This window comes from Sus scrofa, chromosome 13 (assembly GCF_054392235.1).
Source record: "Sus scrofa isolate SSC_HxYL_T2T_F1_AM1 chromosome 13, Sscrofa_HxYL_maternal_Yorkshire_Landrace_v2.0, whole genome shotgun sequence".
NCBI lineage: Eukaryota > Metazoa > Chordata > Mammalia > Artiodactyla > Suidae > Sus > Sus scrofa.
The window spans coordinates 153,627,426-153,639,768 of NC_139395.1; the positions used below are offsets into that span (position 1 = coordinate 153,627,426).

At 41.4% G+C, this 12,343-nt stretch overlaps 1 protein-coding gene across 1 annotated transcript in view; it reads left to right on the top strand.

Moving 5' to 3' along the window:
- Positions 1-12,151, top strand: part of HCLS1 (hematopoietic cell-specific Lyn substrate 1) — a 28,019-nt gene extending 15,868 nt beyond the window's left edge. The window contains exons 6-14 of the mRNA XM_013980963.3: positions 1,256-1,310; positions 7,572-7,682; positions 8,302-8,357; positions 8,970-9,039; positions 9,619-9,830; positions 10,231-10,335; positions 10,884-11,151; positions 11,282-11,344; positions 11,543-12,151. Of these exons, the coding sequence (XP_013836417.1) occupies positions 1,256-1,310; positions 7,572-7,682; positions 8,302-8,357; positions 8,970-9,039; positions 9,619-9,830; positions 10,231-10,335; positions 10,884-11,151; positions 11,282-11,344; positions 11,543-11,679 (1,077 nt within the window). The 3' untranslated portion in view covers positions 11,680-12,151. The remainder of the gene's footprint in view (positions 1-1,255; positions 1,311-7,571; positions 7,683-8,301; positions 8,358-8,969; positions 9,040-9,618; positions 9,831-10,230; positions 10,336-10,883; positions 11,152-11,281; positions 11,345-11,542) is intronic.
- Positions 12,152-12,343: the final 192 nt, after the last annotated feature.

A 12,343-nucleotide genomic window follows, 5' to 3' on the forward strand; every position in this document is an offset into this window, starting at 1 on the left:
CTGAAAAGTTCAAAACATAATGTAAGGGAAAGGAAGACAACAGAGGGTGATATTTTAAAGCAGTAATAGAATATGGAGCATATAATGTTCTCATCTAATCAGGGAGGAATTTCCCTTCCATCTTGGCCTCCCTCCTGCCTTTGCCTGACCTTCCATTGTTCTTTCTTTCATCTCCTGCCTCATCAGCTACAAAATGAATCCCCTTAAAAATCAATGTGTCCTGTAATCAAGAAACAACACATGCTAATAGCTCTTATGCAAAATCCTGCAACTTGCTTAGAGACCCTTAGTTATGGAGCCAAATGGGAACACAGCTATGTTAGGTATCTGCCAATATATCCAGTCCTGAAACAGCCAGGATCCAGACTCTCCTGGTTGCCTCTTTTCCATCCCATCAAAATCCACATTTCTGGGTTTCCACTGCTGTGTAAGGAAAGAGAAGATCAATCAGTTTTGTATCAGATAATGTCTCTTACATGAGCACAGTGCTTTATCGTTTACTAGGCACTTTTCTAGCTATTATCTCAGTTTCATGAGAGTTAGGAAGAAAAGCACCAATTTACTGAGAGACTTTATATATCTTGCTCCATTTAGTTCTCACAGCATCCCAAATAAATTGAAACCATTTCTCCCATTTTAGAGTTGAGGTTGATAAGGCAGTTATACCTATTTTCATTTCATATTTGAAGAGCCCAGGCTCAGTAATATTCAAAGACATGCCTCAAGTTACACAACTATAAATAGGGAAGGTGTGGGGAGTTCCTGTTGTGGTGCAGTAGAAATGAATCCGACTAGAAAGTATGAGGTTGCAGGTTCGATCCCTGGCCTCGCTCAGTAGGTTAAGGATCCAGCTTTGCTGTGAGCTGTGGTGTAGGTCGCAGACGTGGCTTGGATCCTGTGTTGCTGTGGCTGTGGTGTAGGCCCGCAGCTCTCGCTCCGATTCAACCCGTAGCCTGGGAAGCTCCATATGCCCTGAGTGTGGCCCTAAAAAAAAAAGCAAAAAAAAAAAAAGGAAGGTGGAAGGTGGTGGAGTTGGGGTTTGGAGTAGAACTGTCTGTGTGCAGAGCCAGTGCTCATTTCTCTGTAGCACACTGCCTTTACCAGCCTGTCAGCATACTATTTATTTCTACAATAAGACCCATACTCAGCTATGAGCCTCTATAGCTAACCTCTTGGCTGAGTTGGTGTAAGGGTGAGGAAGGGGGAAAAATGGTTGGCTCTGAATCTAATCAATTCTCTCTTCTTTTCTCTGTAGTCAGCAGTTGGCTTTGATTACAAAGGAGAAGTGGAGAAACACACATCTCAGAAAGGCAAGGACCCTGCACTTCAGCCTTAGCAACCTGACTGACGAGACTGCTCAGACTTCAACTCCCAACAGCTATCATCAACTCCCTTTAGTTCTATGACCCACTTCCCAACTATTTTATTTATTTGTAAATCTGAGCATGTACTCGCTTCTTTATTTCTCCTCTAGCCCTTTGTTTGAGATTGGTCAATTTTTCTTTAGTCTACTTTCCCCTCTAATGGATTAAAAATAAGATAATATACTCCTTTATTTAGGAAGCTATTCCTAAATTTTAATATACATCTATGACTTAAATTTAAACTATATCACGGAGTTCCCAATCATGTCACAGCGGAAACGAATCTGACTAGGAACCACGAGGTTGCAGGTTCAATCTCTGGCCTTGTTCAGTGGGTCAAAGATCCAGCGTTGCTGTGGCTGTGGTGTAGGTTGGCAGCTACAGCTCAGATTAGACCCCTAGCCTGGGAACCTCCATATGCCACGGATGCGGCCCTAAAAAGACAAAAGACAAAAAAATAAATAAATAAATAAAAATAAAGTGAATTACTAGTTCTTCCTGCGTAATACATGAAATGTAGAATAATTTGGGTTTATTAGACATTTTATAGTGTTTGAGCCAACTGGACAATTGTTGTCCAGTATATTGGTTCTTGTGTTTGTTTTTAAACCCTACAAAAATTAATCATTATTATTACTAAGTGAATGGTTATTTAAATTGACCAACGTATTTACCAACTTCTAGCTCATCATTGTTTATTATATTTCATCTTTTCCTCCTTGCTTTTCCTATTTCCTTCTTGCTAGAGCATATCTCTCTCTCTCTCTTTTTTTTTTTTTTTTGGCTTTTTAGGGCCACACTTGTGGCATATGAAATTTCCCAGATGAGGGGTTGAATTGGAGCTACTGCTGCCAGCCTACACCACAGCCACAGCAACACAGGGTCTGAGCCTCGTCTGCAAGCTTCACCACAGCTCATAGCAATACCAGATCCTTAAACCACTGAGTGAGGCCAGGCATTGAACCCACTTCTCCTCATGGTTACTAGTAGGGTTCATTACTGCTGAGCCACAATGGGAACTCCTATAGTATATCTTTTGATAATTTTTTCAGTGAGAGTCTGTGAAAGAACTGCCAGACTTTGAAAGGTTTTTTTTCTCCATTCTTTTTTTTTATTATTATTATTTTTATTTTTTATTTTTTTCCCACTATACAGCATGGGGATCAAGTTACTCTTACATGTATACATTTTTTTTTTTCCTACCCCTTGTTCTGTTGCAATATGAGTATCTAGACATAGTTCTCAATGCTACTCAGCAGGATCTCCTTGTAAATCTATTCCAAGTTGTATCCGATAACCCCAAGCTCCCGATCCCTCCCACTCCCTCCCTCTCCCCTCAGACAGCCACAAGTCTATTCTCCAAGTCCATGATTTTCTTTTCTGTGCGTTTCTCCACTCTTCATTGTTATTTTCCCTTCATTGTGTGAACAATACTATTCCATCATCTCTGGCATTCCTCTCGGGTTAGTCTAATCATTGCTCCTTTGCAGGTAAAATGTCCTATCTCTCTTTTTTTCCCATGAAAAGTTTTCTTTTTGTCTCTGATACCCTGAAATACCATCTGGCTATGTCTAGGTATTAGATCTATTTTTTGTTATTCTACATGAGACTTATTGGCTCCTTTTCAATCTGAAAATAACCTTCAATCTGGAAAGTTCTCAGGCATTTTCTCTTTGGATAGTGCCTCTCCTCTCTTCTCTTTCATTCTTTTTTCTGGAAGTCAGATGTATATTAGACTTTTTACTCTCTTCTTGACCTCTCTTTAAAAAAAAAAAAAAAAAGACTTTATTTTTTAGAGCAGTTTTAGATTTACAACAAAATTAAGAAGAATGTATAGAGATTTCTCACGTGCCCCTGACCCTACACGTGCATGGCCTCCCCATTGTCAACATTACTGACCAGAGTGGTACCTTTTTTTTTCTTTTTTTTAAACCAAGTATCATTCTACATTGATGCAGGCCAGGGATCAAATCTGAGTCACATTTGGTACCTATTGCCACAGCTATGGCAATGCTGAATTGTTTAACCCACCATGGGGGCCAGGGATCCAACCTGGCGTCCTGGTGTTGCAGAGATGACACCCATCCTGTTGCGCCACAGTGGGAACTCCAAGAGTATGTTAAGTTTCCTAAGAAACTACCAAATTGTCTTATAAAGTGGCTGCACCATTTTGCATTCCCATCAACAATGAATGAGAATCCCTCTTGCTCCCCATCCTCAATAGCATTTGGTGTTGTGAGAGGTCTGGATCTTGGCAAATTGTTTTTTTTTTTTTTTTTGGCATTTTAGAGCTGCACTTGTGGCACATAGAAGTTCCCAGGCTAGGGGTCCAATTGGAGCTGTGGCCGCTGGCCTATGACAGCTGCAGCAACTCCAGATCCTAGCCGCATCTATGACCTACACCAGAGCTCATGGCAATGCCTGATCCTTAACCCACTGATCAAGGCCAGAGATCAAACTTGTGTCCTCATGGATGCTAGGCAGATTTGTTAACCTCTGAGCCACAATAGGAACTTTGGATCTTGGCTATTTTAATTGGTGTCTTGTTGTTTTAATTTGCATTTACCTGATGACATAAAATGTGGAGCATCTTTTCATATGCTTATTTGCCATCTGTATATCTTTTTTTTTTTTTTTTTTTTGTCTTTTTGTCTTTTCTAGGGCTGCACCCGTGGCATATGGAGTTTCCCAGGCTAGGGGGTCTAATCGGAGCTGTAGCTACCAGCCTATGCCCCAACCACAGCAACACCAGATCTTAGCCACGTCTGTGACCTATACCACAGCTCACGGCAACGCCAGATCCTTAACCCACTGAGTGAGGCCAAGGATTGAACCTGTAACCTCATGGTTCCTAGTCAGATTCATTAACCACTGAGCCACGACAGGAACTCCTGTATATCTTCTTTGGTAAGGTGTCTGTTATGGTATTTGGACCATTTTTAAATTGGTTTACTTATTTCCTTACTGTTGAGTTTTAAAAATTCTTTTTATATTTAGGGTAACAGTCCTTTATGAGCTCTTTTGCAAATATTTTCTCCAGTCTATAGTTCACATTCTCATTTCCTTGACATTGTCTTTCACAGAGCAAAAGTTTAAAAAAATGCTAATGAAATGCAACTTATCAATTATTTCTTTCATGTTTTGTTTTTGGTGTTGTGTCTAAAAGGCATCTCCATACCTGAGGTCATCTAGGTTTTCTTCTGTTATCTTCTAGGAGTTTTATAGTTTTGCCTTTTACGTCTAGGTCTGTGATCAATTTTGAGTTTAGCTTTTGTAAAGAGACAATTTTTGTAATGCCCGTGTCCAGATTCTTTTTCTTTTTTTTTTTTTTTTTGGTCTATGGATGTCCAGTTGTTCCAATACCATTTGTCGAAAAAACTATCTTCTCTTCATGGTATTACCTTTGCTTCTTTGTCATGAATCAATCGATTATAATTATAGAGGTCTCTTTCTGAACTCTATTTATGGACTTTCTATTCTATTCCATTGACCTAATTTGTCTATTTTTTCACCTATACCACACTGTCTTGATTACTTTACCTTCATAATTGGTCTTAAAGTCAAGAAATACCAATCTTCTAACTTTATTCTCCTTCAATATTGTGTTGGCTATTCTAGGTATTTTGCTTCATCATAGAAACTTTAGAGACAGATGGTTGATCAACAAATTACAACTTACTGGGGTTTTGATTGGGATTGCAGTGAACCTATGGATCATGTTGGGAAGAACTAATATTTTGACAATAATCGAGTCTTCCTATCCATGAACCTAGAATATCTCTCTATTTATTTAGTTTTTTTTTATTTTCTTCAGCAGAATTTCATGGTTTTCATCATGTAAATCTTGTACATATTTTGATAAATTTATATCTAAATATTTTTTGTTGTAGTACTAATGTAAATGATATTGTGTTTTAAATTTCAAATTCCACTTATTTGTTGCTTGTATATAGGAAAGCAATTGATTATTGTATATTAACCTTGTATCCTGCAACCTTGACATAATTGCTCATTAATTTCAAGAGTTTGTCAATTTTTGGTGGGATTTTCTACTTAGTCATAATCATTTGTGAACAAAGACAGCTATGTATCTTTTTTTCCAGCCTACATACTTCTTTTCTTGTATTATTGCATTAGTAAAGACTGCAAGTACAATATTGAAAAAGAGTACTGAGAGGGGATATACATTCCTTGTATCTGATCTTAGTTGGAAAGCTTAGACTATAAAGCTGTATAGTCTTTATCAGGTTGAGAAAGTTCACCTCTATTTCTAGTTTACTGAGAATTTTTACTGTGAACAGTGTTGGATTTTATAAAATGCTTTTTCTGCATCTGTTGATATTCATGTGATTTTTCTCTTTTTGCTTGTTGATGTGATGGATTACACTAACTGTTTTTCCAATGTTAAATCAGCATTGCATGCTTGGGATACATCCCACTTGGTCATGGTAGCTAATTCTTTTCATACATTGTTGGATTCAATTTGCTAATATTGTGTTGAGGATTTTTGACTCTATGTTCATGAGAAATATTGGTCTCTAGTTTTGTTTTATTTTTATGTCTTTGTCTGGTTCTGGTATTAGAGCAAGACTGACTTTATAGAACAGTTGGAAAGTATTCCCTCTGTTTTTATCCTCTGAAAAGGTATGCAGAGAATTGGTATAATTTCTTCCTTAAATGTTTGGTGGAATTCATCAGTGAACCCATATGAGCCTGGTGCTTCCCATTTGGGAAGAGTATTGATTCAATTTCCTTTGTAGATACGGGCCTATTCAGATCTTCTGTTTCTTTTTGTGTGAGTAGTGACAGTTGTATCTTTCAAGGAACTGGTCCATTTCATCTAAGTTATCAAATATGTGGGCATAAAGTTATTCATAGCATATTTTTTATCCTTCTAATTTCCTTAGAATCTATAATGATGGAGCCTATTTCATTTCTGATATTGGTAATTCATGTTCTCTCCTTTTTTTCTCTCTTGACTAGAGACATCTATTTTACTGATCTTTTACAAGAATAAGCTTTAGTTTTCTTGGATTTTCTCTACTGGCTTCTTGGTTTTGATTTCTTTGTTTTTTTTTTTTTCTCTAATTCTAATTTGTTTTCTTCTGCTTACTTTGGATTTAATTTGCTCTTCATTTTCTAGTTTCCTGAGTAGGAAACTTAAATTGTAGATTTTAGATTTTTTTCTTTTCTAATATATGCATTCAATGATATAAACTTCCCCCTACATACTGCTTTTACTGCATCCTAAAAATTTTAATAAGTTGTGTTCTTGATGTCTCTTAATTTCTCTTCTCTATTTCCATCTTTTTATCTCCCTGTGTTGCATTCTGAATAATCCCCTTGGACCCATGTTAAGTTCTTTAAATCTTCCCTCAGTTGTATTTAATTATCATTTAAGCAGTCCCCTACCTTTTTAAACTTTTTTTCATATATTTTCATCTGTACAAGTTCCTTTTGGTTTTATTACAAATCTGCTGGTTCTTTTTCCATAATGCCTTGTTGCTTTCATCATGTTCCCTCCTTCTTTAAGCTCTCTGGTTATTTTAAAAATATTCATTTTGTAGTTTCTTTCACATTGTTATATTATTTGCAGTTCTCAGAGGTGTCAGTTCTTCTTTTCAATTAATGTTTTCCCTCATGAATATTTATTTATTTGATAGTTTGTCATTTCTTGTATAGAAAGTAGAACCCCAGGCCATAAATCATAATCCTGAGGCACTAAATTTGGGACTTAAAATGGCTTGGGTTTTCTGTGTCAGCTCATGATTGCCATCATATCTACTGTTTTGATTCATCTATTTCTGGAGCCATGAATTTTTTTCTTCTTTTGTTTTGAGATGCATTTTTTTAAATTATATTTTATCTGACATTGCTAAATGTTTATATGGGAGTAGGGAAAGACATATATTTCATACACATTTGTCTTTTTTTCTGGAAGTCTCTCCTTCCTTGAAGAGGAGAGAAAATTGAAATTATCTTCTCATCTTGGAATGGAAGTAAGGGGGAAAGGGAAAGTGTGAACATGTTGAATTAAACTTATAATAGGTGGCTTGGAACACTACCTCTCTTTGATTCACCCATATTGGAGCCCTGTTCTCTTCCTGGGCCCCTATCACCCTGCACCCACCCCCTCCTTGACTCATCTTCTGCAGCACTTCCCTGTGGGCTGAGAGTGGGCTCTCATGACTTCTTCTTCCACCATAGATTACTCTCGTGGCTTTGGTGGCCGTTATGGTATAGAGGCAGATAAACGGGACAAGGCTGCTCTAGGATATGACTACAAGGGAGAGACAGAGAAACATGAATCCCAGAGAGGTGAGTTGGGGTCAGAGAGGAGGGAGGTCACAGAGTACATGGGACCCTCCTCCTGTCCTTCCTGAAAGCTGACACAGGACCCAGAATACGGAGGTGCAGATATGCAGTGAAAGTGATGGGATGAAGAGTGAGCATCCATGTGTGGGGGTAGGTGCAGGGAGACCAACAGGATGGAGAGGAAAACAGCAAGACTAGGAGCAGGACAGAGGAAGGAGACCTCAAAGAGAAGGGGTCATTGAGAAATGGATGAGGATGGACAGGCAAGAGGTGATTTGGCTGTCTTAGAGAACCCCCTGCATCGCAGAGAGAGGGCCTTCTTCCCTGGGGATGACTGGGAGGCTCTATTTAACCTTTCATCTTTTACATTTTCCCCTTTTCTGTCACTTCTTTTTGTTTTGCTCTCTCATTTCTCTTCCCTCCATTCTCTCCCAAGTGTTTTTCTCCCCATCCTTTTCCATCTCTTCCCATCCTTGCCTCACTTTATCCTCTGGTTCTTACACTTCCTCCTCAATCTCTCTGTTTTCTTCATTCCTATCTTCTGGCCTTTCTTCCCACTGCTCCCTCTTCCCCACACATTTCCAGCATTTTAACTCTTCTTATAACTCTTTCCATCCTGCAGATTATGCCAAGGGCTTTGGTGGTCAGTATGGCATCCAGAAGGACCGTGTGGATAAGGTAAAGTACAGAACACCAGTGTCTTGAGAAGAGTTCCTTGAAGTGCATGGAGAAGAGTGAAAAGCAAAGCTGGAAAAAGGATGGGAAAATCTAGGCACCCTGTGCTATCCTCCTGGTGTCCGGTGTCCTCTCCTCATCAACTGCCCTCAGCATTTAATGGGCATGTCTCCCAAAGCCTGAGCTTCAACTAATAAGAATGAAGGGAGGCAGAGAGAAATACACATAAATTTCAGGGGAAGGTGATGTTTGAAATTTCATTGATTGCTTATCATCATTTAACTCAATCTGTAATCTCTTCCCATTCATTCACTATCTTCCCCCACTCCTCTTAACACACTGGCCAGAGCCCTGCTGTATTCCAGGCAACTGGACTTAGAAAACTGAGATTTTAGGAACACTGAGCTTTTAAGAAGATGAGCTGATCCCACCAGTTTAGAACTCCTTTATCTCTTTCTCTGCCACAAAACAATAATATCTGAGTACACTGTCCAACTATTGAGCATCAAATGGTTAGGGATACTTCCTATAGTGGCCCCAATCCCCAATATTGCCTTCTGGGCCACTATTACTCACTTCCCCCTCCCCCCAGTACACATACTGTTCTACCTGCAGAGCGCTGTTGGCTTCAATGAAATGGAGGCCCCCACCACAGCTTACAAGAAGACAACACCCATAGAGGCTGGTGAGTCTTAATTCCCTCTGTGCTTCTCAACCTCCTCTCCCACCTCATTCTTTCTTCTTCCTAGACTACCTCCTCCATGCCTTTAACCATCCAGATTAGCTGAGGTAGACATGACCCTTACCACATATCCCCAGATTCTAAAAAACTAGATTAAGTGGCTAGAGAGATAGAGTGAGGTAGAGGAAGAAACTGAGCAGAGAACACAGGGAGGGAGGGAGGGAGGGAGCCATTACATGGGAAAAGGAGCTTTGGATGGAGATAGAGGGTGAATGGTGACCAGAGTACATACAGATTTAAGAAATGTGGACAGGAAGGATGCAGATTAGGGAACCAAGCCTTGGGACTTAGAAAAGATGAGTCTCTGAGAGCGCATGGCCAGGCTTTATGGAAATCTCAGCTTCAGGTCTACATCCTCTTCCTATAACTCCCTTGTTCTTTCACTGATACCTCTTTACCTCCTCTTCCATAAGTTCCCTCTGTGCCTGCTTTTCTCCTGGATATTTAACTCATTCTTCTACTTTTGAGTACCATTCCCCCAACTCCAACCTGAGACAATCCTTTTCTTGCCTGTGTTTGCAGCTTCTAGTGGAGCCCGTGGGCTGAAGGCAAAATTTGAGTCCATGGCTGAAGAAAAGAGAAAGCGGGAGGAAGAAGAGAAGGCACAGCAGATGGCCAGGCAGCAACAAGAAAGAAAAGCCTTGGTAAAGAAGAGCCAAGAGGCTCAGCAGCCAGTGGCCACTTTGGAAGAGCCAGTGGTACCAGCCCCATTGCCCAAGAAAATCTCCTCAGAGGTAAGTGCTTGGCCCTCTGGGATTCACATCCAAAGTTCCTTGCTCAGACAGGAGCCCAAGGGGTCTATATTCTTAGCAGAAAATAAGGCACAGGCTTCCTCCCCATGCTGTTCCTGTCTTCAGGAAGATTTCACTCTGTGTAATTGAGCTTCATATGGATGAGAATGTTAGGTAAAAAAGAACCAAGATTTACATAGTACAATAGAAGACAGGACATCAGCCAGTACAGCCAATTACTGCTTCAAGATCAAAAGGAAGGAGCTATCATTTCAGTTTGGAGCCCATATGGAGGGATGATTGATTTGAATTGGCAGAGATAGGAGGGGACATTCTAGGTCAGCATAAAAGAGAAGAAGTTTCCTTGGAAACTTGGTCACTAGAGATGCTTCATTCTCCACAGGCTTGGCCTCCAGCAGGGAGCTGTGCATCGTCAGAGCCTGAGCCTGTGAAAACCAGTAGGGAACATCCAGTGCCTCCCCTGCCCTCCAGGCAGAATCCGCCAGAGGTAAGCAGAGCCCCAAAGATTCTTTGCCCCTTCCCTATCGCCTCAAGTCCTAGTGGTGGGCCATACAGGGTGATCAACCATCCTGGTTTGTTTGGGACTATCTTGGGCTTAGCACTGAAAGTCTGATATTCTGGGAAATCACCCAGTCCTGGGCAGACTAGGACAATTAATCATTCTAGCTATTATCATATCTAGCTTCCCAATATTTTTTTTTATTTGATTTTTTGTTTGTTGTTTTTTGTTTTGGCTTCAATGTTTTCCTGGTTTTCCAAGGAATTTGACTTGCTTTCCATGCCCTTTTCCTCACACCTTTTACCTTCCCCTCTGTCATTCCCTTGGTAAGAGTTTTGAGTGAGCAGATGGGGAGTTTGAGGAATGAAGATGGATGGAAGACTCTGTTCCCTAGGAGAGGCTGTTAGGAGGCAAGGGTAGTGGGTAGAAGTGGTGGAACGGGGATGGGTGGAGTCTTGGCAGTCCTCCACGGGGAAGTTTTGGAGAGGAAGCTCTGGCAAATGAAAGTTGCCTTGCTTCACACTATCTCTTCTCAGGACTATGAGGAGCCCCCAGCTCTGCCACCCAGGACTCCAGAAGTCTTCCAGATGGAGGAACAGCCAGAGTATGAAGAAGTACCTGAGCCTGAGTCCAAACTTAAGCCTGAGCCCAAGCCCGAGCCTGAGCCTGAGCCCGAGCCTGAGCCTGAGAATGACTATGAGGATGTTGGGGAGATGGACAGACACGAGCAGGATGATGAACCAGAGGGGGACTATGAGGATGTGCTTGAGCCTCAGCATCCTTCTTTTTCCTCTACTCTGGCTGGTGAGTGGTGGGAAAGCTCCTTGCTCACTCCAGGGGAGAGGAAGAGGAAGATTTCCCCATTACACGGAAGGACCTGTCTGTTTTCCTTCTCCATGTTAGTGAGACCATGTTCATATTTCTCATTATGCAGGATCATCAGGCAGCCCAGGTGGGGCTGGGATCTCAGCTGTAGCCTTGTATGATTACCAAGGAGGTAAGCTGGGAGTGGCCTGAGGGGTCTGGTTCCTGGAGGCCTTTGATACAAAAGAGAGGGGGGGATTCTGGGGGGCAGGGAAGAACCCAGGCTTGACATTATGAACAGGCCTATTTCTTTCCCTGAGATTTAAAGGGGGTAGAGTGGTGGAGGCATGCCTGCCTGATTATCCTAATAGCCTGTCAATTTCCTCCCCAGAGGGAAGTGATGAAATTTCCTTTGATCCAGATGACATCATCACCGACATTGAGATGGTGGATGAGGGCTGGTGGCGGGGACGATGCCATGGCCACTTCGGACTCTTCCCTGCAAATTATGTCAAGCTCCTCCAGTAACTGTCCCTCTCTGTCTTCTGCACTAGGACTTCCCATGTCCGGAGTGGCTCTGCCCCCATCCCGTCTCCATTCTTGCTCCAAGTGTCTGACAGGATGTCATGAGTTACCTGAAGTTCTAGAGAGGCTTCCCTCTCCTTTTCCATTAGGGTTTGGGGTAGAGACAGCATGAAGAAAACGGTCTCCTTCCCTTCTGTGTCTTCTCTACCCCAAATGAGCTTAAGGCTGTTTATCTTGTGGTCCTGCCTCCTTCCCCATGAATGCCCTCTCCAGCCCTCCCCACTCCCCACCCAAGCTCTGCCTTCCTTTGTGAATTATGAGCTTCCTGGTTTGCTAACCTGGGAAGGTAGGTCTCTATCACCTGGTTTTCTAGGTTGTGCTATTTGCTGACTTTCTTTTTCTGCAGAGATATCTCTGAATATTCTCTCTGCTCAGTCCTAAATTGGAAATAAAGTGGGACCATGGCTCGCCTCTATTCTGAGGAGGTAAATGGTACTTTTTATGCACCATCAATGGCCCTCACTCTCATGGCTCCAATTCTCCTTCCTTCTTTCAGACATATCCAGAAACCCCCCTCCAACCAGTGCCCATCACTCTGCACTGTGGATGTCAAGGGCTGTGCCTTTTCCTTAGAATCTGTATATACTCAGTATACTCAGTCCAAAAC